The 21,392-nt window shown below is 54.8% G+C and overlaps 2 protein-coding genes across 2 annotated transcripts in view; one reads left to right on the forward strand and one right to left on the reverse strand.

Moving 5' to 3' along the window:
* Positions 1-2,841: 2,841 nt before the first annotated feature.
* Positions 2,842-3,451, forward strand: PHLDA2 (pleckstrin homology like domain family A member 2). Its single transcript, XM_036762386.1, has one exon. It carries the CDS (start codon positions 3,026-3,028, stop codon positions 3,449-3,451), a length of 426 nt encoding a protein of 141 aa, XP_036618281.1. The 5' UTR covers positions 2,842-3,025.
* Positions 3,452-8,571: 5,120 nt separating this feature from the next.
* The window catches only part of SLC22A18 (solute carrier family 22 member 18), a gene marked incomplete at its 5' end in the record, with an annotated part of 79,844 nt that continues 67,023 nt past the window's right edge, over positions 8,572-21,392 (reverse strand). The window contains 3 exon segments of the mRNA XM_036764641.1: positions 8,572-8,831; positions 15,795-15,915; positions 17,603-17,704. Coding sequence (XP_036620536.1) covers positions 8,644-8,831; positions 15,795-15,915; positions 17,603-17,704 — 411 coding nt within the window.

Consider the following 21,392-nt stretch of genomic DNA (forward strand, 5'->3'; position numbering starts at 1 on the left):
GAAAACTGGAAATGCAAAGAATGTCATGGATAGACTCTGAAAGCCAGAATGTCAAAGCCAGAAGGGCTCATGGAACCTAGAACCTCAGAGACACATGCTAGATTGTGTCAGAACTTAGAACAAAGAACACAGAGTGTCAGAACTGGGAGGAGCCTTAGAATGTAGCACATGGAACTATAGGGAACTTTAGAGCACAGAATGTCAGAACCGGGAGGAGCCTTAGAATGTGGCACATGGAATATTGGAACTGCAGGGAACCTTAGAATGTAGCACATGGAGTATCAGAGCTGGGAAGGGTCTTTAGAGACCCCAGAGTTGGGAGGGACCTCAAACTTTAGAATATGCGATGTCAGAGCTGGGAGGGGCCCTAGAACATAGAATCCAGAATTTCAGATCTGCAAGAGACCTTAGAACATGATATATCAGAACTATAGAGAACCTTTGAATGTCGAATATTAGAATTGAGAGGGACCATGGAACCTGGAATATCAGAGCTGGGAGGGAAATTATAACAGAACATGGAATGTCAGACCTGGGAGAGGAGCTGGAACCCAGAACATAGTATACATGTGCCTTGCTTGTAAAATAATAACACCACCTGCCTTCCAGGGTTCTGTGAAGCTCGAATGAGCTAATGTGCTTGTATATATCCAGCGTATATTTACAAGGTGCTTAGCCCAAGGGCCTGGCTCACAGGGGCTTGAGAAATGCTTTTTTGCCTTGCCTCCCCTCCCCACCCCACTGTTTAATCAATGCCTAGATTTCCAAGAGTTCCAAGGTGGGGCTCAAACTCAGAGCTTTCTGGGGCTCCTACCTCCTGCTGCCTTGCCAAATGCCTGAAGGGCAGACCTCCAAAGTCAGATTCCATGTCTTTCTCTTGTGCCACCAACAATACTAAAAGGCAGAACCTGCCAGAGCTAGGCAGTGGACAGGGCTTCACATGGCCTCCTCTAAGCGCTGTCTCTTTGGGGCCCAGGACAGTGCTGGACATGAGGGCCCCAGGTCCAACACCATTGGGGCACTGGATCCTGGCGAGTGTTTCCTCCCAGCCTTCCCCATCAGCAGCACCTGGGCCAAGTCTTTCCTGTCCTCCTCAAAATCACATAGCTCAAGGGGCTCTGTCCCTCTCTGATCAAGCCATTGGATCATAGATTATTGGCATCTGGAGGAGAAAAGTGAAGCTAAAAGCCGTGAAGTGACTTCTAGCCACCACAGAGGCAGAATTGGAACCCAGATCCTCTGGTTGGAAATCCCAATTTTTTCTATTCCCCCATGCTGCCCTCTCCTAAGACTCCTCTGGGTGGCTTAGCCACAACCCCTTAAGGGCTGGAGGGGGGACAAGCATGGGTATGGCCAAAGTCTCTTCTCCATTGCCTCTCCTTCCCTCCAATCCCCTCCCCACCTCAGGGTTGGCCCAGGACTCTGGTTGGGGAACAGAGATATCCATCACAAGGCTTTTGGGGCCTGCTGTTTGTAAGAGCCTGGCCCTTTGAGGGCTGAGAGCCAAAAGGAGCAGTCCCTCCTGGCCATCTGGGACCTCACATTCCACTAGGTGGGGAATGCTTAGGCAGTGTGGTGAGTTAGGGCCTGCTCCCAGACTAGGAGATCCTGGAGGGGAGGAGTCAGCCAGTCAACAAGCATTGACTAAGCACCTACTGTGTGTCACATACTAAGTGCTCAGTGCTAAGCACTGAGGCCAAACTAATGCTGAGCTTTGATTCTCCCCCTGGCCCAGCACAGGGCTCGGAATCAGTGGGGGTGGGAGAGGGTCACACAGTCGTCTAGATGGGAATGGGGGTGAGGGTGAACAGGCTGAAAGAAGATGGAGCCTGGGTTAGCTGGCTGCTGCGGAGACTTGGCTCAGGCTGGGAGGGGAGAGGCAGGGAAACCCCATAAGATGCCCCGAGTGGGTTGTCTGTTGGCAGGGTTGGATATCTGGCTACTGGCTGAGTTAGGAGACTGTAGAGGGTGGTTGGCATGATCTTCTCGCTGCCCAGGAACCCGAGTTCAGCCCAGCACGGGGTTGGGTGGGGCGGAAGTTCTTTCTTCCCAGGGAAAGTATGGTTGAGCTTGGGGCTCCGGGCTCAGGGCTCAAGGGATGGGAAGAGGGAGATGAGTCACACCTGGGCTGGGTTGGTGAGGCAGGAGCCGCATTCCTGGGCAGCGTCCACGCCTCTGAGATTGGCAGACAGGGAGGGAGGCTGGGGAGCAATCTGGGGGAAGGGAGGTCACAGGGAGCGGGGGGAGGGGGGTAGAGGTGAATGAGGTGGGGTAGAAGGAGAAGAAAGAGAAAGGAAAAGAAAGGAAGGGAGGGAGAGAGGGAGGGAGGGAGAAAGAAAAGAAGGAAGGAAGGTAGGAAGAAAGGAAGGAAGGAAGGAAGGAAGGAAGGAAGGAAGGAAGGAAGGAAGGAAGGAAGGAAGGAAGGAAGGAAGGAAGGAAAGTGGGAGGAGAGGAGAGAGGGAGAAAGGGAGGGTGACGAGGAATAGGGGCCTAAGGGGAAGGGGCCGCAAAGAGGAGGCGGGTGGGGACAGTGGATGCTGAGGCCTGCGGGCTGGAGACTGGTGCAGGGGGAGGGAAGGAAGGCGAGGGTGACAGATGGGACAGGAGAGAGGGCGGGGGCCATCTGGGGCACCGGAAAGACAAAGGGGCCGGCCTGGGGCGGGGCGCCGGCCGGTGTCCGTGGCGCACAAGGAAGGCACTGGGCAGGCCTGGGCAGGCCGGGAGGCGAAGGGCGGAGCAGGGGGGAGGGCTTTGGGGCGGGAGTTGGCAGCCCTGACATAAAGCAGCGGCTCGAGGCCAGCGGCCTCAGTGCCAGCGTCATCCCAGCCTGAGAGTGGAGCTTCTCCCGCCGCACCCACAGCGCGTCCCGGTGCCTCACGATCCGATCATCCGGCCGCTCCGTCTGTCGCGCCAGACCCGGACTGGGCGCTGTGCCCTGTCTCCCTCTCTGTGTCTGTGCCGTTGCGGTCTCCACAGTCTATCCACGCTGGGGTCTGACGGGCTGGAGTCAGCTGGGTCGGGAACCATGAAGGTCCCTGGAGCCGTGCTTCGCGAAGGCGAGCTTGAGAAGCGCAGCGACAGCCTCTTTCAGCTGTGGAAGAAGAAGCTTGTGGTGCTGAGCACCGACCGTCTGAGCCTGTTCCCTGACGGCCCCGCGGCGGCCCGGAGAGGCGCGCGCCCTAAGGAGCTGCGCTTCCACTCGATCCTCAAGGTGGACTGCGTGGAGCGCACAGACAAGCACGTCTATTTTACCATAGTCACCAAGGACCGCAAGGAGATCGACTTCCGCTGCCCGGACGAGAGCTGCTGGAACGCCTCCATCACCATGGCGCTCATCGACTTCCAGAACCAACGCGCCATCGAGGATTTCAGGAGCCGGCAGGAGTTGGAGCGGGAGCGGGAGCGGGAGCAAGTGGGGCCGCCTGAACGCCGGCTGGCTCGCGCGCCCTGAGCCGCCGACGTGTCGGCCAGTCCGGCCCGACCTGATGGACAGAGGCCCAGGTGAGGCAGGTGGGGGAGCGGGCGGACAGACCCCGAGGCATTCCTGCCTTCCCCTTCCCAGCTGCGTCTTCCCGGGGCTGCAACCTCGAGCCTGGCTCCTGGAGTCCGAGCCGGGGAATCGGGTCTCCAACGGCTCAGACTCGGGCCGGGTCGTCTAGGGAGGGAGCGCGGGTCTAGTAAGAATTCCCATCTCCTCACTCCCTGCTGTTTTTTTTTTTTTTTTTTTTTTTTTGGAGTGGGGGAACCGGACGGGGATCGATTGGGGGGGGGGGTGTGGCGAGGAGGTGAGGCTCATGCTTCCCTTAAGGAACCAGGCCCAGGGGGACCATATGGTCTTCCATGGGGATTCGGGATCGCTCCCAAGGCCAACCTCCCTCCTCCAATGGCAAAACCTCGGGCTTTTCTCGGGCCAGGATCCCCAAAGGTTTATCTCTTGCCTCCAGGATAACTCTCCCCCCCCCCCCCCATCTACGTGTCTCCATGTAGTTCGTGGGATGAGCGGAGATTATTCTAGAAAATGATAGAGGGCGGGTAGTCCCAGGGCTGAAGACCGCATCCCTAGTATCCTGGAGAATGTGTGGCCTGAACTAGATCAGGGCACTTGGAGACCTTCTGGGCCTGGCCTGACCGTTGTAGAGTTCCTGGACCTTGCCGGGGAGTGGGTGGCCTGGGGGCCTCTCGGGGTTTTCCCCAGTGTAAGCTGGTGGCAGGCTAGGGAAACTGGCTCCGAGGTCTTAACCAGGGCCCTGGAGCCTGACTGAGCCCTGCTGTTCCCAATTACACTCCAGGCTGCGAGGAGGAGTGCCTTGCGCCCAGCTTAGCTCCCAGAGGTGCCCAACGGATCCCCTACTATCTTTAGAACGGAAGGAAGCTGCCCCCTCCATCGCCCTGCCTCGCCTCGCCTCAGCACTGACTGGTTTCTTCTCTTCCTTAGCGCGTTTTGGCTGGACCTTGATGGGGACCTTGTCTTGCACTGAAAAGGCTTCTGGGAGGGCCCGTGAAGGGAAAGGTGCTGAAGCTGAGAGCCAGATCTCCCTGCCGGCGGGGAGAGCCCCACCTCAAGATGCGCCCAGGGGGCCTGGGCGCTACCTGGCTCCAGGCTTGGGGGGGAAATGGAACCAAAGACTTTCCCACCAGGGTTTGGGAGCCAGCTGCCGGTTCCTGGGGCCTGCCGCGCAACCTGGGTGCCTATTTATGAACTGTGAAGACTGTGGCAATCCGCTCCGGAGGGGTCGATGGTGCTTAAGTTATTTGTTGTATCTATATATTTGTATTTATTTCAGTGACTAGTTGCCTTCACCATTCTGTCTTAATATTTTTTCATGTGTCCATTCCAAATAAATTACTTGAAATGTTCGCTTTTGTTAGCATGCTGTGGTGTGGTGAGGTTCATTTGCTACTTAAATCTGGGATTCTGAGGGGTAGAGGCAGCAGATGGGGGATGCCTGGGGGTGGGAGCCCCAGGGGAACAGGGCTGAGGCTTGAGCCCCGGTTAACTTCCTAGGGCTGCTGAGATGGGGCAGCCAGGGTACCCTGGGATAGTCTAAGGACCTTTGGTGAATTCCAGGACTTGGTTTACCCACTGTGTGACCTTGGTCCTCCCCCACCCCCATTTCCAGGCGGAGTTATTTGCCCCCAGGCTTCTGGCTCTGCTTGGAGTAAAATGTCACCTTTCAAGATTTCCTGTTCTTGGAACCAGAAGAGTCAGCAGTGGTGAAATCAGAGATCAAAAGGCCATAGCTCTGGAGGAACCTTGGTCATTTACTTCCTGCCTTTTAAAGGACAGAAATCTTCTGCTCCCAGGGAGGATGAGACTAAGTCAAGGTCACACAGCTGAGTCAGTGACTGAGAGCCCAGGGCTCTTGACCCCTAGCCTGGGCAAATAGCTAGCTGCTGGGAGCTGGCCCCAGGTGGGCAGGGGGATGCAGGGCCTCTTGATGCCCTCCATGGCCATAGAGCTGATGCTCAGGATAGGGAGGGACCAGTAGAGTTATGTGTTTCCAAGGTATGAAAGGAGAGTGAGGCAGTTGTGGGGAAGGGAGGGACCCTATTCTACACCAATAATGGATGCTCTTGGGATGGGGGGGGGGTGTTGTCTCTGCCTTGGAAGGGCTCTCCTAGCCCTGGGGGAAGGAGCTGGAAATGGGCTGGTTCCCTCACTGCCATGGTGCTATAGGAGACAGGAAGGCTGGAGCTTGGCAGCATGAGCCCAGGTTTCCTCAGTTCCTCCTCAGCCATAGACTTCTCCCCTGGAGTCTTTGATTTCCTCCCTCAACGCCCAGGAAGGCCCAGGGAGCAGGCCCTAGTGACTTGATTCTGGGGGTCCCTCTCAATCAGCCGGCAGGTACCGACTCTTCATGGCGTCTCACTGTGGGAGTCTTGGCATCCCTTCTACACCCCTGAGCTGACCAAGCACGGACTGGGCATCTGGAGGTCCACTGCCCACTGCCCCTGTCCCCCAGCCTGCCTCGCCCAGAGACACTTTCTGGGGAGAATTGAGTCATCACTAAGAAGGGCAGCTGTGCTTGGAAGTGAGCTCCATGTGTTGGGAGGGGGAGGGAGCAGGGCCTTCCGAGGTGGCTGGGGCTGGGTGAGTGAGCTCCAAGATTCTAACTGGAAATCCAGTGAGGGGCTTGAGTCCTCCACAGACAAGCCCTTCTCCCGGCTCTTTTGCCCCAGACACCCAGCCCAGCCTCTGAACTCTCACCTGCTGCCCCTCCCTTACAGAGGGCACTGACAGATGCCAGCCTGGCATCCTGCTTTTCTGGACCCTCATCTTACTTCACCTACTCATCTACAAGCTCTCTGAAGGAAATTCTCATACCTCCTCCATTGTGCCTTCAGGGTTTGGGACACAGCAGGAGCAAATGAACTAAAGAAAACTTCCTGGAACCTGAAAAGTTCTTTGGCAGCCTCAGGAACTGGAAGAAAACTCTCCTCCTGCCCCTTGGTGTGGGGCTCAGTTCTCTCCCTAGGGAATGCTGCCAGGATTGGTCTTGGATTTCCAAGGCCTCCCACAGAACCTCCAGTGCAAGAGATACTTAATAAATGCATGTTGATTGAGGGCTGGATGGGTGAGTAACCAAACCAAAGGGACTAAGACAGAGCTTGGTTTCTTTGGGGTAAGGATTGCTGACCGGCTGGTGACGCTGGAGGGCTCCCCCAGCATATTGTGGTTGGCTGAAGGAGGGCACAGTACATGGAAAGGCTGCTACCTGCTGGAGGTGGGGAGGTGGTTTGGAGTGAGAGGGCTAGCCCCTGGGGCCTGAGGGAAGGGGAGGAAGGAGGGCCCTGGGAAGCCGTGGCAGGGCTTCCTGTGCAGTGCTCCCTCAGCCCTGCTTGGTGAGACCAGATGCTGTAGGTGCCATCCGGCCAGTCCACAGTTCTCAGTCACCACACCCTTGGGTCTACTTTGGAAAAACCGTCCCTTCCTTGGGGAAACTTTTCACTCTTGGCCCCAGGCCCAATGAAGCCTTTTGTGCAGGAACCTGTGAACTGGTACAGGCCCCTCCCCATGGGGCCCACACAACCCATCTCAGCCAAAGAGGCCGAGAGAAGGAAACTCAAATGGGGCCAGATCTCAACAATCCCTATTGTGAGCACATGCTCCAGACAGAGGCAAGATTGTCTTGAATCGTTCCATTTCTCAGGCCTCCAAAGAGCACGGGCTACAAAGTCAGAGGTTGTGGGTTCAGATCCTCACTCTGACACTAACTCCTTGTGTGCCCTTGGTCGAGGCACTCGGTCTCAGCTCCTTCTGCTATAAAGCAAGGGTCAAGCGGCCCCTGAGGTCTCAGAGTTGGGCCTAGACTCAGTTTACATTATGGCCATAGGCCCAGGTCAGCCCTGCCTACTCCCTGTCTACTCCTACTCGATCAAGCCCTTAGTTCTTCAGGTCCATAGGGAAGTGGGAGGGCGAGTGGTTAGGAGAAATATCTTGGAAAAAGTCGGGAGACATGGGTTCTAATCTGGACTGTCACTAAGTAGCTGCGTGACCTCAGGGAAGTCCTTTCTCAGCACAGTGCCAGGCATGTAGTAGGTGCTTAACAAATGCTCAGTAAGTCGACTTTCCTTCTCTCTGGGGCTCATTGTTCTGATCTACAAAATAAAGGGTGGGAAGGATACCCCGATCTCTTAAATTTGCTTGATCAAGGTTCTTAAAGTGGGGTGTCACAGCCCTGGAAGGCAGGAAGGAGTCAGTTACGCCTTTTCTTTCAGGGACTCTCCAATTCAGCCCCTCCCCCATTCCCCTGCCCTCCCCGCCCCACACTTTGGCCTCCCTGCCTCCTGCCTCTCCTCCCTCTTCCCTGTCTCTCACTATGGTTACCTGAGCCAGCTGCCTCATGTTGACTGTCCTGCTCCTGGCTCCAAAGACTTCGATGGCTACCCCCGGCATTGCCTAACAATGAAAGCAGAAGCTCCTGGCCCTGGCACTCAATGCCTTGCATCACTTGCTTTGAATCCACCCGTCCACACTTGTCTCGTACTTCCCTTCACATTCTCCACATTCTGGTCGCGTTGCACTGCTCTTGTCTCCTGTTCTTGACCTGCCCTTTCCCACCTCCGTGTCTTTGTCCACACAGTCCCCCATACTTCAAAATGCATTCCACCCCAGCCCCGTCTATCAAAGTCTCCAGGGTCCGGCTCAGATGCTGCCCTGTCTCCTCGGACCCCTCAGACTCTACCTTGTCTCCTACACATCTGTCTGCGTGCCAGGCCCCTCCTCCCTCCAATCAACTAGAATCTTTTTGAGGGTAAAGACAGTGTCATTTTTTAATATTTGCCATCCCAGTGCGGAACACACAATAGGAGCTTAGCCAGCCTGTGGTGAGTGAATAGAATTCCCAGGACTCTGCTCCAGTCTGCCTCCTCCAGGAAGCCCCCCTGAAGACTATGGCTCACGGACCATGCTTGAGGGTGGTCCCTTCAAGCCTTTCCACCCTGGTGACCTTCTGTTTCCTGGGCCATCTCTAGGCCCCCCAGGGCAGGACCAGGCAGGCAGGAAGCTCCAAGAAGGCTGCATCAGCAGAACAGATGGCCCCACCTGGAGAAGGAGGAAGAGCCAGCAAGGAGGGCCCAAGGCATTTATTACTGGGATGGAGGGGGCGGTGTGGGGCGGCGAGCTCATCTCTAGAGCAAAGGTCAAGGTGCTTTTTCGGCTTTCGGGGTAATATCCTTCTTACACAGATACAAGAACAGGAGAAAGTTGACTGCAAACTGCAGATGGCCAAAGGCGGCGACTCCGAATCTCTGGTAGAGCAGACCGCCGATGGTGGGGCCCACGGTCCGAGTCAGCGGCTGGACAGAAGAGCAGATGCCCAACATGGCGCCTGGGGACCGAGGGAGAGAGCACGGCCGTCAGGCACGGCGGCGGGACAGCTGGCGCCCTGATCCTCCCCGACCATGGCTTTGTTCTCCAGTGGGGAGCTGAGAGACCCCACTCAGAGCTAGACAGAAGCTCAGAGAGCAGCCAATCCAAGACCCTCCCTCTACAAGTGCAGAGAAGGGGAAGTGACCTTTCCAAGGTCCCAGAGGGAGAGATGACCGGGAGACAGCCCTCATGCCTTCAGGAACCGAGGACGAAGAGAGGTCACCCTCTCCAGAGACTCAGGACTCAGCCGTCCATCCACCGAGTGGAGGGAACACGGCAGAGATTTCCTCCATCCTCCACTTGACCCTCACATGCAAAGCCCTGTTCGAGACCCATCTCCTCTGTGCAGTCCACCGGGATTGCCCCTGCTCTGCTCCGGGGGCTCCATTATTTCTCTCCCTGTTTCCCTCTGCCCTCATTTGCCCAGGTGCTCTTTCCTATCAGACTGAGAGAGCTCTCTGAGGGCTGTGCCTTTGGGCTCTGGGGCCAGGAAAACTGCTGAAGGTCGCTGGAGTTCAGATGGGATCTCCAGCTTCTCTTTACTCAGAGTTTGTATTCGTCAGTGGGTCTACCTTTGGACCCCTGCCTCAGACATGTGCTAGTGTAACCTGCCTCAGTTTACCCATCTGTTAAACAGGGATGATGATAGCACTAGCTTCCCAGGGCTGTGATCAGAATTCAATGAGTTAATGTATACAGTCAGTGTGTATTAAACACTTGTTCATTGATGGACTCCCAAATCCTAGATGTCAGCTCTGATGAAGAGGGCGATGTGACGCCAGCAAAGGAGCTCAGACAAGCTAGGTGGCATAGATCACCTCTTACAGACCCAGGTGACCCTGGGTAAGTCGATTCTCCTCCACCAGCTTGAGTTTTTCCCTCTTTTCTAAGATAAGAATACTTCGCACAGCCATCAAGGGGCCTCCCAGGAGATGGCGTGGCCAGGTGCTTGGTAAGAGGTATTGTGCTAAGGACAAAGCCTGTTCTCAGGAGGGGTCCAGCAGTCCCAGGTGCCAAGAGGCCAAGCCCACAGGGGCTTCCTGCTGCCCCCAGCTCCTGGGCCACAAAGTGTGCCAGGGAAACAGGGACAAATGACTGGCAACATGACGAGGAACAATTATTCTGGTACTTGCTGGCCAAGAAAGATGTTATCAGAGCAGACAGTGCTCTCCCTTCCTGGGAGGGAGAATGTCTGAGGTTTCTGGGAAGTCCTTGGCAGGGAAGGGGCGTCTCAGCCTGGGCTGCTCCCGGAGCTCCTTGCCAGGCTGGAGATCAGGGCTGGGGCCCACGGCCAGAGGCTGCCAGGCCCTGGCTTGTCTAACCCTCCTGGGCATCTTCTCTCCACTAGGACCCTGATGGCATTGGCACCAGTGCCTTGTGCCACATCCAGCCTGTCCCCACCTCGGCCTCAGATTTTTATGCCCCGTCCTCAGCTAGGCTGGTCCCCGGACAACAGACATCCTAATTCAAGGTCCTGGGCCTGTTCCCCTGGACTATCACAGCATTGGACTCCCTGCCCAGACTCTCCCCACTCCCCTCTGCCCCAAAGTCAGCCTTCTCCTGGATGGGTCTGACCCGTCCCAGCCTGCTCAGTGAAGATTTCTGGCCTGCTGCTGCTCCTCTTCCTCATGGTCATGGCTGACATATTGTGCAAACCCAGACTTGTAAAGCAGTGGGGTTGGCCAACGGACATTTATCATTAAATATCTATTGGATTATTTCCATTTTATAGCTAGAGAAACTGAGGCTCAGAGTGTGTGAGGTGGGCTTCAGACACCCAAGTCTAGAGCTCTATTCCCCATGACATGAAGCCTCTGCTAAAGGCTGAAGGCAGGGGCTCTGTCCTTCCTCAGGGGGCATTCAAAGAGCACCAAGCCTGGGAGTGGTCTGTTACTAGACCCCTCCTCGAAGCCTGCCCAGCCTGGGAGGACTGGGCCCAGGCTGGGCTCCCTTGTCAGAAACTTCCAGAGCCAAAGTTGCTTCCCTGCTCCTGTGAGGCTTTGCAGGAAGTTGGTATCGGCTGCTGGCATGGACTAGCTGAGTTTCCTGTGGCCAGGGAGGCTTTGTGCTGGGCTGCCCCATTGGGGGCAGGGATCCTTGGCAGCAGGATGAAGACTGCTGCTGGGATATAGAGCCATGGGGGGTGCCCATTGCCCCATCTCAGAATCTGCTTCTGTGGCCTGCCATGGGCCTCAGTGACCCCCATCTCTAGCTCAAGCTTCAGCCAGGGCTGTCAGCATCAGCCTCAGTGACTATGGATCTGCCCTAGGGCATAGATGGGGCCTGCAGCCCCTGCCCTCCGGGAACTTCCTGTCAGGATGGATTCCTAGCACTTCAGGGCTCATGGAGCCTCCCCCCCCCCCCCCCCCCCCCCCCCCCCCCCCCCCCCCCCCCCCGCTTCCCACCCCGGCTTCTGTCAGTCAGGCCGGACCAGACCGTGCTTTAGGATATAGCTGGATATCAGCCAGTGGTCAAACACTAGCACCTGCTTGTGTGCTCTGTGGGGAGTGGGGAGCTCCCTTCCACCCACAAAGGCAGGAAGCCAGTGGAGGAAGGGAGAGCCTTGGAGTTACAGGAACTGGGCTGGAATTTTGCATCTTCCCTGTGTGTCTGGCTGTGTGACCTTGGGTCAGTGCCCTTCCTTCTCTGGGCAATCATCTCCTCACTGGTAGGACTAGGTGAGCCCTGGGCTCTTTGCTAGCCCAGATCAGAGCATGATGACCATTTCATCTCAGTGACTGGCTGTGGCCCAAACCCTCACTTGGGCGTTGGCGGGGGGAAGGGCAGGAGAAACACCCAGGTGCTTCTGAGGCTGCAGGGGTGGGGGCTGGGTAAACAACTGTTCTCAGGTTGTTGGGGCACAGACACATTCCAAATCCCAGGGCTGGGAGGCAGCTGCCCCAACATTGTGGGAGAGGGATATGGAGGAGACACAGAACCAGCTGGGCCTGGGCTGGTTCAGGCCTTCCTGGGAGGTCCTGCAGGACTCCCTCTGGGCTTCTTGTGGCATGAGGGGTAAAAGATGGCCAGGGAAAGGCCCTAGCCCCTTGGGAGGTGTTATCCCTCCCTCTCTTGGATCAATTCACTTCAGTGAATAATTATCCAGGGCCTGTGTTCCTTAGCCCTAGGGACACAAGATGAAAAACCAGCTCAGCTTCTGGCTTTAAATTGTGTGTGTGTGTGTGTGTGTGTAGTCACCACATGGACACAGAATGCTCACTGCAGAGGGTGATGGGCACAAGAAGAGGGGTTGTTTTGTCTTTGCATTAATAGCCCCTAGCAGGGGGCCTTGTAAACAGTAGGCACTTAATACATGCTTTGAGTATTGGCTGGGAATGGAGATCAGAGGGTATTTGAGGAAGGAGAAATCTGGGCTGACTTCCCAGAGGAGACAACTAAACGGAGCCTTGAAGGATTGGGAAGCTTTTGCCAGGCAGTCATGAGGAGCAAGATATTCCTCCTGGCCTGGGCCCAGATTTCAGAGGCTGGACTTGTGCTGTCCAGCCACAGAACCCAGAGAGCCCCTGGGTACCGAATGACGGGGGCAGGGCCAAGAGATCATGTGGAGAGAGGAGACTCCACAGACCAGAGTCAGGGTCAGGGCTGAGCTGATTTTGGGATCCTGGGGGTGGGGCAGGGTTTAGGCCAAGGGGACAGCGGGCAGCCTGGGACAACGGGAAGAATCCTGGGCTTAGAAGGAGCCCGGCATTGCAATGCTTGGTGGTCAGACTTAACTGTGATTCTGTGGGGCTGGGCATCTCTCCCAGGTTGCCTGGCTTCACTGACTTTGGGCTAAGGCAGGGTGCTAATACACCTTCATGTCCCTGAGACCCCCCCCCCCAGCCCTCTGTCACTCCCGGATGCCCTTCACTGTGCCTTGGGTGGGGGAAGGAGGAGACGAGGGGCTGCCTGGGAGAGCTGGGGGAGAAGTTTGGCCCTGGGCAGGGCCCACTTACTGTAAGCCCGGGCCATGGGCAGAGCCACCCTGCCCTGGCTGCCAGAGAGCCACCCTGGATCAGAAATGGGTGGCAGATATTTTAATAGCCGCTTTTCTCCCAGGAAGACGCCCACACCCCTCGCAGACAACTGCTGCTCCAGATCCTGAGAGCAATTAGCTGGAGCCATCTATACGTCTGCAGGTTCCCAGGGCTGTGTCTCTGGGAACCCATGAGCTGATTCTCTCTGAAGGAAAAGGGTGGTGGGCCAGCGTGGGGCCAACTGAGCCTCCTCAGCTGCCCCTGCTCCTCCCCACCCGCTTTCCTGAGGTGCCCACCTTGGACAAGGGACCCTCCCTCTCTCCCCCTTGGTGCCCCTGAGTGCCCACGACCCAAGTCCAGTCTATGACTCAGGCTCCTGGCTCTCTGCTCACCTGACTCCTTCCCACCTCCACACCATGGCTCAGCTGCTCTTCCCCCAGCCTACTCATCCTTCAATTCTTTGAGGCCTGACTGGAGTCTCACCTCCAACTTGAAGCCTCCTCTGCCCCACCCCACCCACATTCATCTTCCCATGGCAGGACATCCTTCTTCTGGCCTCTTGGCTCATTCCAGCCCTGGGGGAATAAGCTCTCCCCGACTCCTGGGGGTAAGCCCTGTTTTCTCAGTGACTGAGCTCCCCAGAGGCTGATGGGGCCAAGTCTGCTCCTTTCCCATTCCCACTGGAGTGGCTGAGCACAGAGCTAGGCACACAGGGCAAAGAGGAGGCACTCGGAGGCGCCATCTGCAGATGGGGCAGAGAGCTGACCCACAGCTTCCAGCTGCTGCCCTGGCCCACCTCAGCTGCCAGACCGGGTTGCCCTCGGCCTATCTCCCACACCCAGGGTTTTAGCAAGCTCAAGAAGTCAAGGGATAGCGGGAAGGAACCTTGGTGACCACCTCAGTTTTGAGATGAGGATGCTGAGGCTCTGAGAGGGAAGTCTCATAGCTGGCAAGCAGAGAGGCTGGCCTTAGGTCCAGAGCCACTTCCAGGGCTCAGTCCTCTTAACAGGCTGCTCAGCCCCAGTGCAGGGAGGAGCCTGCCCGGATTGGGTCCTTCTCCCCTCAGGCGAGGGATGGAGGCAGCAGGAGCCTTTGCACATAGGAAGCTGGTTTCTGGCTCTTCACAAAGAGCCTTTGAACCGTAGCCTGGCTCTCTGCCAGCTCGGTTGGTGTCCCCTCCCCCGCTCCGGGCCCATCCCACCCCTCTGTCCCAGAACCATTTCCTGGGAGCTGGACCCTAGGTAACCTAGCAGGGATCTTGGCTTTCCAGGTGGCCTGGAATTCTGGAGAGGTTAGGAGGAGCACAGATGTCTCTTTGTTGGGCCTGGATGCACCAGGGAGTGAGAACCTTCAGACCCACCCACCCACGCCCAGCCCTAAGACTTCCTGAGCCTTTCCCCATCTGTCCAGGCTCCCTTGGTCCCCAGGGCCTGGCAAGCCTTTGCCTGGATCATGGGCTGCTTGGACAGGTGCTCAGTGCCACCACCTGAGCACCTACTATGTGCACAGTGATTGTAGATGGCAAGAGACATGAAGTGTGAAAGATCCCAGAGTCCTGAATCCCTGAGTTAGACAGGCCTACAGAGACCTCTCTGGTCTGCCCTGTACTGAATGGCAATCCCTAACAAGCAGGGACCCAGTCTTCAGGGCTCCCTGAGACCTCCTAAATAAACATCACAACTCAGAACCATCTTGTCCTATGTCATATCACTCACCTCTATGGGTCAGTCAAACTGGACAGCTGCCCACCTCCAGGTCTTTGCTCAGGCTGTGCCCATCACCAGGAACGCCCTTCCTTACCCTCTTTGCCTATTGAGCTCCCACTAATCCTTTAATGTCCAGTTTATATGCCACCTTCTCTGGAAAAACTTGTGAGGCATGACCTTTTCCCAGGCCCTCACACAGTTCAGTACTGGCCCCTCTCTGATGCGTGGATCATTCTGTGTTTTGCATCCAGTACCCCAAGTTTGTGCCTTACTCTCTCATTAAGGCTAAGAACTCCCTAGGTCAGAGACGGGACGGGTCTGACCTCAGCTCTGCATCAGCCTCACTGGCCAGAATGGGTCTATGCACACAGTAGGTGCTTAATTAGTGCTTATTGACCAAATGGGTAGATGAAGATGGTGAAAGCCGGAAACAGACAGACCCTGAGTGAGGGGGCCTTGGCCTCTCCTCAGGCTGCCCCTCCTTGAGAGGGGAAAATTCCAGGATTCTCCACAGCTAGGCAGGGAAAAGGGGAGGATGAACTGGGATGGGATGGGGTGGAGTGGAGTCTTCCCTGCCGAGCTGCCCCTTGAGAAGGGCTCCAGGCAGGGCTAACAGCTTTTGTCCCATTTGTCAGAAGGGCGAGCTGAGACAGAGAGGCCTGTGTAGTGGCTCCAATCACTGAGCTACCTTGACTCTCAAGGGGATGGCGACCGTTCTTCCCCCTCCTTTCCGCCACTCTGGTCCCAGCCCTCACCATCCACTGGCCAGGCCTAGACTATTACAATGGCTGCCAAATTATTCTGTCTGCCTTTAGCACCAGATTGATTATCAATTTGACTCCACTTCTCATCCAGCCCCTGGACACAGCATTCAAAGCCCCGCCTCCAGCTGGCCCACCACCTGCCTTATCTCCTCTCTACAAGCCCCTTAGGATGCTCCCCTCCCTGAGGCTGCCTGGCTGGCAGGAGAGAACTGATATCTCTTCTTATCAGTTGAGTCTCTGTCAGCCCAACCTCGCCTCATCTTTGTACACTGGGATGTTTATCTGGGCGGGGGTGGCAGATGGTGGGAAAGGGGGTTTGGGGAGAATGTAGGGCACCAGACAAACAGCTCTGCCATGGGGCGGCCCTGGGAGCCTGCAGGGTTGTGCCAGCCTTTCCCACACACCCACAGGGCCCTCGCCCTGTGCTGGGAACCGGGACTGTGCCTCCGGGGGCCACCGGCCTGCTGCCTCTTACCTGTGTCTGAGGGGGGCACTGACTTGGTTAGCATACTGTCTGTGATGACGTTCATGATGCAGAGGCTGAACACAAGGCCGGGGACAATGAGGCAGAAGTGGAAGACATTGGTCATTAGGGCCTGCAGGATGGAAGAGCCTGTCAGAGACCAGCAGGACCCTCCCAAGTCTGGTGAGGGGCTCCTCAGGTTAGAGTTCCCTGTCTCACCCCCAAACCTAGTCTATAGCGGTGAGAGCTGTGTGTTAGTATGTATGCATGAACACGTATGTGTGAGAGAGTGTGTAACGGTGTGAGTGTGTATGAGTATGTGTGTGTGAGAGAGTGTAACAGTATGAGTGTATGCATAAATGTGTGTGAGAGAATGTGTGTGTATGTATGTGTGAGTATATATAAATATGTGTATGATAGAGTGTGTTTGCAACACTGTGGGTGTGTATGAGTGTGTGTGTATGAGAGAGTGTGAGTGTGTATGAGAGAATAAGTGTTTAACAGTATATGTGAGTATGTGTGTATGAGAGAGAGAATTAGTGTGTGTATGTAGCAGTGTGTGTGAATGTGTGTAGCAGTGTGTATATGAGAGAATGAGTGGGAGTGTGCATGCGCATGTGCAAGCACATGTGTGGAGTGTGTGTCTGAGTGGAGTCAGTGAGGGATACTTAGCAGGGAGGCTGGAAGAACTGACCAGCTGACCTGGCTAAGGGACTGGGTCTATTTGGGGGTGGGTTGCAGGGGGAAGGCAGATCCTGGGGGAAGGTAGGTCCCCCAGGAAGGCTGATGGAGACATAGGCTGAGGTGAGGAGGCTGGCATGGAGAGGGGGATGGGCAGTCATCAGAAACCCACTTCCTCCCTTTCCCTGGTGGCCTGGTCTGGCTGGTCCAGCCTGGAATTCTGCATCCAACCAGCTCTGAGAATATCTAAATCCCTCCTAGCTTTCACTGCACCTTGGCTGTCACAGCCTTCACTGCCTCTAGGCGGGGAGAAAGAGGAAGACACTGCGGAGACCCAGCCTGGCCTGGCCCATGGGTGACCGTGCCCACCCTGTGGTCACTGCCAGGGCCACTGGCTCTGTGTCACCAGGGGAGCCCCTGGCCCTGGTTCTGGCCTCTCGTCAGATCAAACAGGATCCTTCACACCAACTGGGCAGAAGCCATTGCTGGGAGTGAGCCCCCCATCATTCCCCTTAAAGGCCACAATGAGTAAGACATGAACTCCCTGATGTGGTCTCCTGCTCCTGGCCTTGGCAGCAACCAAAGGAGGAAGCAATGCTGTGGGTGGACCGGGAGGACTGACCTTAAGCCCCAGCTCTGCTGCTGATTCTCTGTGTGTCCCTCCGATCTGTAAACTGAGGGCTTCAATTGGATGATCTCCAGGCTGCCTTTCAGGGCTCACATCTGTGTCCTGAGCCAAAGCTGGATGTCAGCTCTGACATTAACTAGCTGTGGACCCGCAGGCCAGTCCCTTCAACCTTCCTGGGTCTCCTCCATTTCTGCCTCTGTCTAGAGAGGGAGGGGGCTGGACTAGGCATCCGTTGGGTCCAGCTCTGAATCCTAGAAGTCTATAGGGCTCTGAGTGCTGTATGTTCTCATAAAGGCAAATTTATGCATTTATGACTAGTGAGAGGATGCCGAATGAATGCATGAGGAAACAAGGCAATAAGTGAGTGAGTAAGTGAATGAGTAAGTGAATGAATGAATGAGCAGATGGCTGAGTAGCTGAGGGAGGGAATGGTTGAGTGATGAGTGAGGAGCGCAGGGTAAGGATGAGTGCACAGGAGGAGGGAGGGAGCTGGTGAATGACCAAGTCTCACCATAGCCAGGCCCGTGGAACTGAAGACAAAGATGCTGGCCTGGAGCAAGGTGCCCTCGGAGTACCACTTGGTCAGCTGCCCAATGACCAGGCCTTGGACCACCTAAGGAAAGTAGATTTGGATCAGTCCTGGACAGGTGGGTTTTTCAATCAGCTGAATACCACAAGCTAGGCATCTACTGAGATGCCAGGGATGCTCCCAGGGCATGTGAGGCCTCTCCTGGGCACAAAGGGCCCCAGGCTTCAGGGCCTGCCTCCCTGGCTCAGTGACTATGTGAGAAAGGCCTTCAAGGTTTGCAGGTCCAGGAGCACCTGTGGGATGGGACCCACATGAGCTCAGGTAGACGGTTTTCTTGCAAGGTCTTGTCCCTTTTCAGGCTGTCTGCCTGCCTGGAGGTTCACTCCAGGCTGGGATTCTAGAAGGGGAGACTGAGGAAAGGATTTCAAGGTCATTGGTCTGGGCATCAGGGAACCTTGTCTGCCTAGAGCTGTGGAGGGCCCTTTCCCCCAAAGCACTAGGTTTCCCGGCTCTTCCCCACAGAGAATGAATGTCTTTCTGGGCAGAAATTGGAAGGAGGCAGGGCCACGTGAAAGCAGGCAGTCATTAATGAGAAGAGCCAGCATTTCCATCCTATGTGAAGGTCTGCAAAGTGTCGCCTCCTTTGATCCTGACAAAAATCCTGTAAGGCAGATGCTCTGTTGTCTTCATTTTACAGATGAGGAACCTGGGGCACAAGGTGGTTAATTGACTTGCCCAGAGTCACCTAGCTGGTCAGGATTTGAGGCAGCAGCCCCCTGTGTCATTTGGCCACCCTCTTCTACCTTGGAGAGGATGCAGTCAGATGGAGACAGACTGGGGTAGTGGAGACAGTGCTGGACCTGCAGTCAGGAAGACCTGCCTGCCTCCTACGCTTGCCAACTGTGTAACCAGGGACGTCACAACCTCAGTCTTGGTTCGTAGCCCCTCCCAGGGCTGCCTCAAGGACCACATCAGAGACAAACCAAAGCACTGGATTTAAAATGCCCCATAAAAAGACTTGTATGAACTGATGCAAAGTGAAGTGAGCAGAACCAGGAGAACACTACACACAGTAACAGCAACATTGTAACAATGACTAACTGAATGACTCGGCTCTTCTCAGCGATACAATGACGCAAGGCAGTTCCAAAGGACTCATGACATAAAGTGCTGTCCACCTCTAGAGAAGGAGCTATGGAGTCTGGACTTTTTGTTTTACACTTTCTTCTTCTTGGGTTGGGGTGTTTTTTAGCTTCTGTTCTCTTTCACAAAATGACTAATGTGGACATATTTTTTGCATGATCGCACATGTATAATCTTAATCAAATTGCTTGCCTTTTCATCAAGGGAGAGGGGAGGAGGGGAGGAAGAGAATTTGGAACTCAAAATTTTAAAAAACAAAGTGTAAAAATGGTTTTAACATGTAATCAAAAAATATTTGAAAAGAAATAAAAAATAAAATGTTCCATACAATTTAGTTACTATTATAAATGGATGAGAACTCAAGTGGTTACCTCCTTGTTCACACTAAGGTGTCAAGGACTGATAGCTTAAGATTTGACCTCTGTCAGAGGTATGTCCATTTTCAAAGAGGATCCTGGAGCCAGCAGCCAGCAGCTGGCAATAAGTTAACTCCCTGGATATGACCAGTGGCATTTCAGGTGACCAGGAGGAGCAGGGAAGATACCACTAGCTAAGTCGCCCCCACGGATCTCTGGACTTTCCCCAAAGGAGGGACATGGCAGCTTTTGCTCTCCTGGCTGAGAATGGAGAGGCCTGGAAAGGTCTCCCCTGGCTGAGAGATGGTGACTCGGCAGCTTCTGCCATAAAATCAGGGCTGGGGCCCATCAGGCCAGGGAGGGACTGGACTTTCATGTGTGTTGCAAAGTCTGAATTCAAGTGGGAGTTCTCTTTTTCTCTGTTCCTAGTGGGGTGAGTAATGGCTTCCGATCTGTCTTGGCCTGAGCAGAGCCCACCCCTGGGACTCACCTACCTGCAGACAAGGGAGATTCCACTGCTATTCCGCTTCACCTTTCCCTGAGCTGACTAAAGCCTGGTTTTGGATCTGCGCCCTATCCCTCAGTCATGCTATGACCCTAGCCCCATTGCTTTCTGTTGGATGTCCCAGATGTACAATGAGATTCCGCCCAGTTCTGCTGCTCTTCTTCTGTGGGTCTTTGCCCTCTCTTAAGCCCAGGGAAGGCCACCCAGGCCCATGCTAAGGCACCTAACTATGTTCCCCATTCCCTGGTGGGGCCTGAGGGCAGCTTCAACTGCAAACCCCAAAGGATTCATAAAATAATGATAAACCTCTGGACATATGGTTCTGGCCCTGGCTATGACCTTGGCCAAGTCTCTTCCTTCCTCTAGGGCCTCAATATCCTCCTCCATAAAATGAGAAATTTAGAAGCAAAGTTTGGTAAAGAAAGCACTTGACCTTGAGGATGAGACCTGAGTTTGAGCCTGAGCTCTGCTGCTACCTCTTCATGACTATGACTATGGCCAAGTATCTGGGCATCTCCAGGCCTCAGTTTCCTCCTCTCTAGGATGCGGATAAGGTGACTTTACAAGGTCTTTCTTTCGGGGCCATGAGGAAAATACTCTGTAAACCCTTGCAATTTGCTATGTAAATCTTTTGCTGGATCCTCATCCAGGGAATGTTCTCTATCTGTAGGTATCCCTCAGGGTGCTGCCCTTTGCTCTTCTCCCTCTACACTACCTCACGAGGTGATTTTATCAGCTCCCATGGATTTAATTACCATCTATCTCTGTGCTGATGTTTCTCAAATCTACCTTTCCTGTCCCAAACTCTCTGCTGACCTCCAGTCTCGGATCTCCAACTGCCTTTCTCAGCTAAATGTCCAGTAGACACCTTAAATTCAACATGTATAAAATGGAACTCATATCCTTCCTCCTAACCAACCCCCCCCTCCCCCATATCCAGCCTGTTGCCAAGGCCTGTCCATTTCACCTCTGTTGCATCTCTGGTTGATTTCACTTCTGTTGCGTCCCTGGTCGGTTTCACCTATGCAGCATCTCTGGTCCTTTTCATCTCTGTACTACCTCTCCAATACCCGCCTTCTCTCCTCTGACACTGCTCCTACCCTATATACAGAACGTCATCACCTCACACCTAGACTATGCTAATAGCTTCTGGTGGGTCTGCCTGACTCAAATCTCTCCTTACTCTAGTCCATCCTCTACTCAGCTACCAAAGTGGTTGTCCTCAAAGGGCAAGTCTGACCAGGTCATTCTCCCACTCAAGAGCTCTCCCTTTTGCTTCTAGGATAAAATATCAGCTCCTCTGCTTGGCATATAAAGTTCAGGACGCCTGATTCTCACTTCCTTTTTGAGAATCATTACTCGGTTTTGCTTGCTCTGTTTCCAGATAAGCTTGCTTCTCACATTACAGGGGATATCTCCTGTCTCTGTACCTTTTCATAGACTGTTCCCCAGGCCTGGAATGCCCGCACTCCTCACCTGTGCCTCTGAGAATCCTTAGTTTCCTTTGAGGCTCAGCTCAGTTGCTACCTGCTCCAGCCTACCCCTACGCCCAAGCTTTTCCAGATCTTTCTGGGTGTTATTGCTCCCACTGTCCTGAAAGATCCTTATGTTTACTCTCAAAATGTTGGAAGGGCCCTGAGAGCCATTTTGTCTTTGTGCTCAGGACATCTAGCATACGGTAGGTACCTAATAAATGAATGGATTAGGCTGGGGCCTGGATCTCAGGGGAAGGCCTTGAGGGACTGGAGAGTGGCAAAGCTGCTGGGGT

The sequence above is a fragment of the Trichosurus vulpecula genome, chromosome 6, assembly GCF_011100635.1.
Source record: "Trichosurus vulpecula isolate mTriVul1 chromosome 6, mTriVul1.pri, whole genome shotgun sequence".
Taxonomy (NCBI): domain Eukaryota; kingdom Metazoa; phylum Chordata; class Mammalia; order Diprotodontia; family Phalangeridae; genus Trichosurus; species Trichosurus vulpecula.

What these genes read in the sequence shown, in the direction of transcription:
- PHLDA2 (XM_036762386.1), top strand. Translation starts at nt 3,026, where the DNA reads ATGAAGGTCCCTGGAGCCGTGCTTCGCGAAGGCGAGCTTGAGAAGCGC.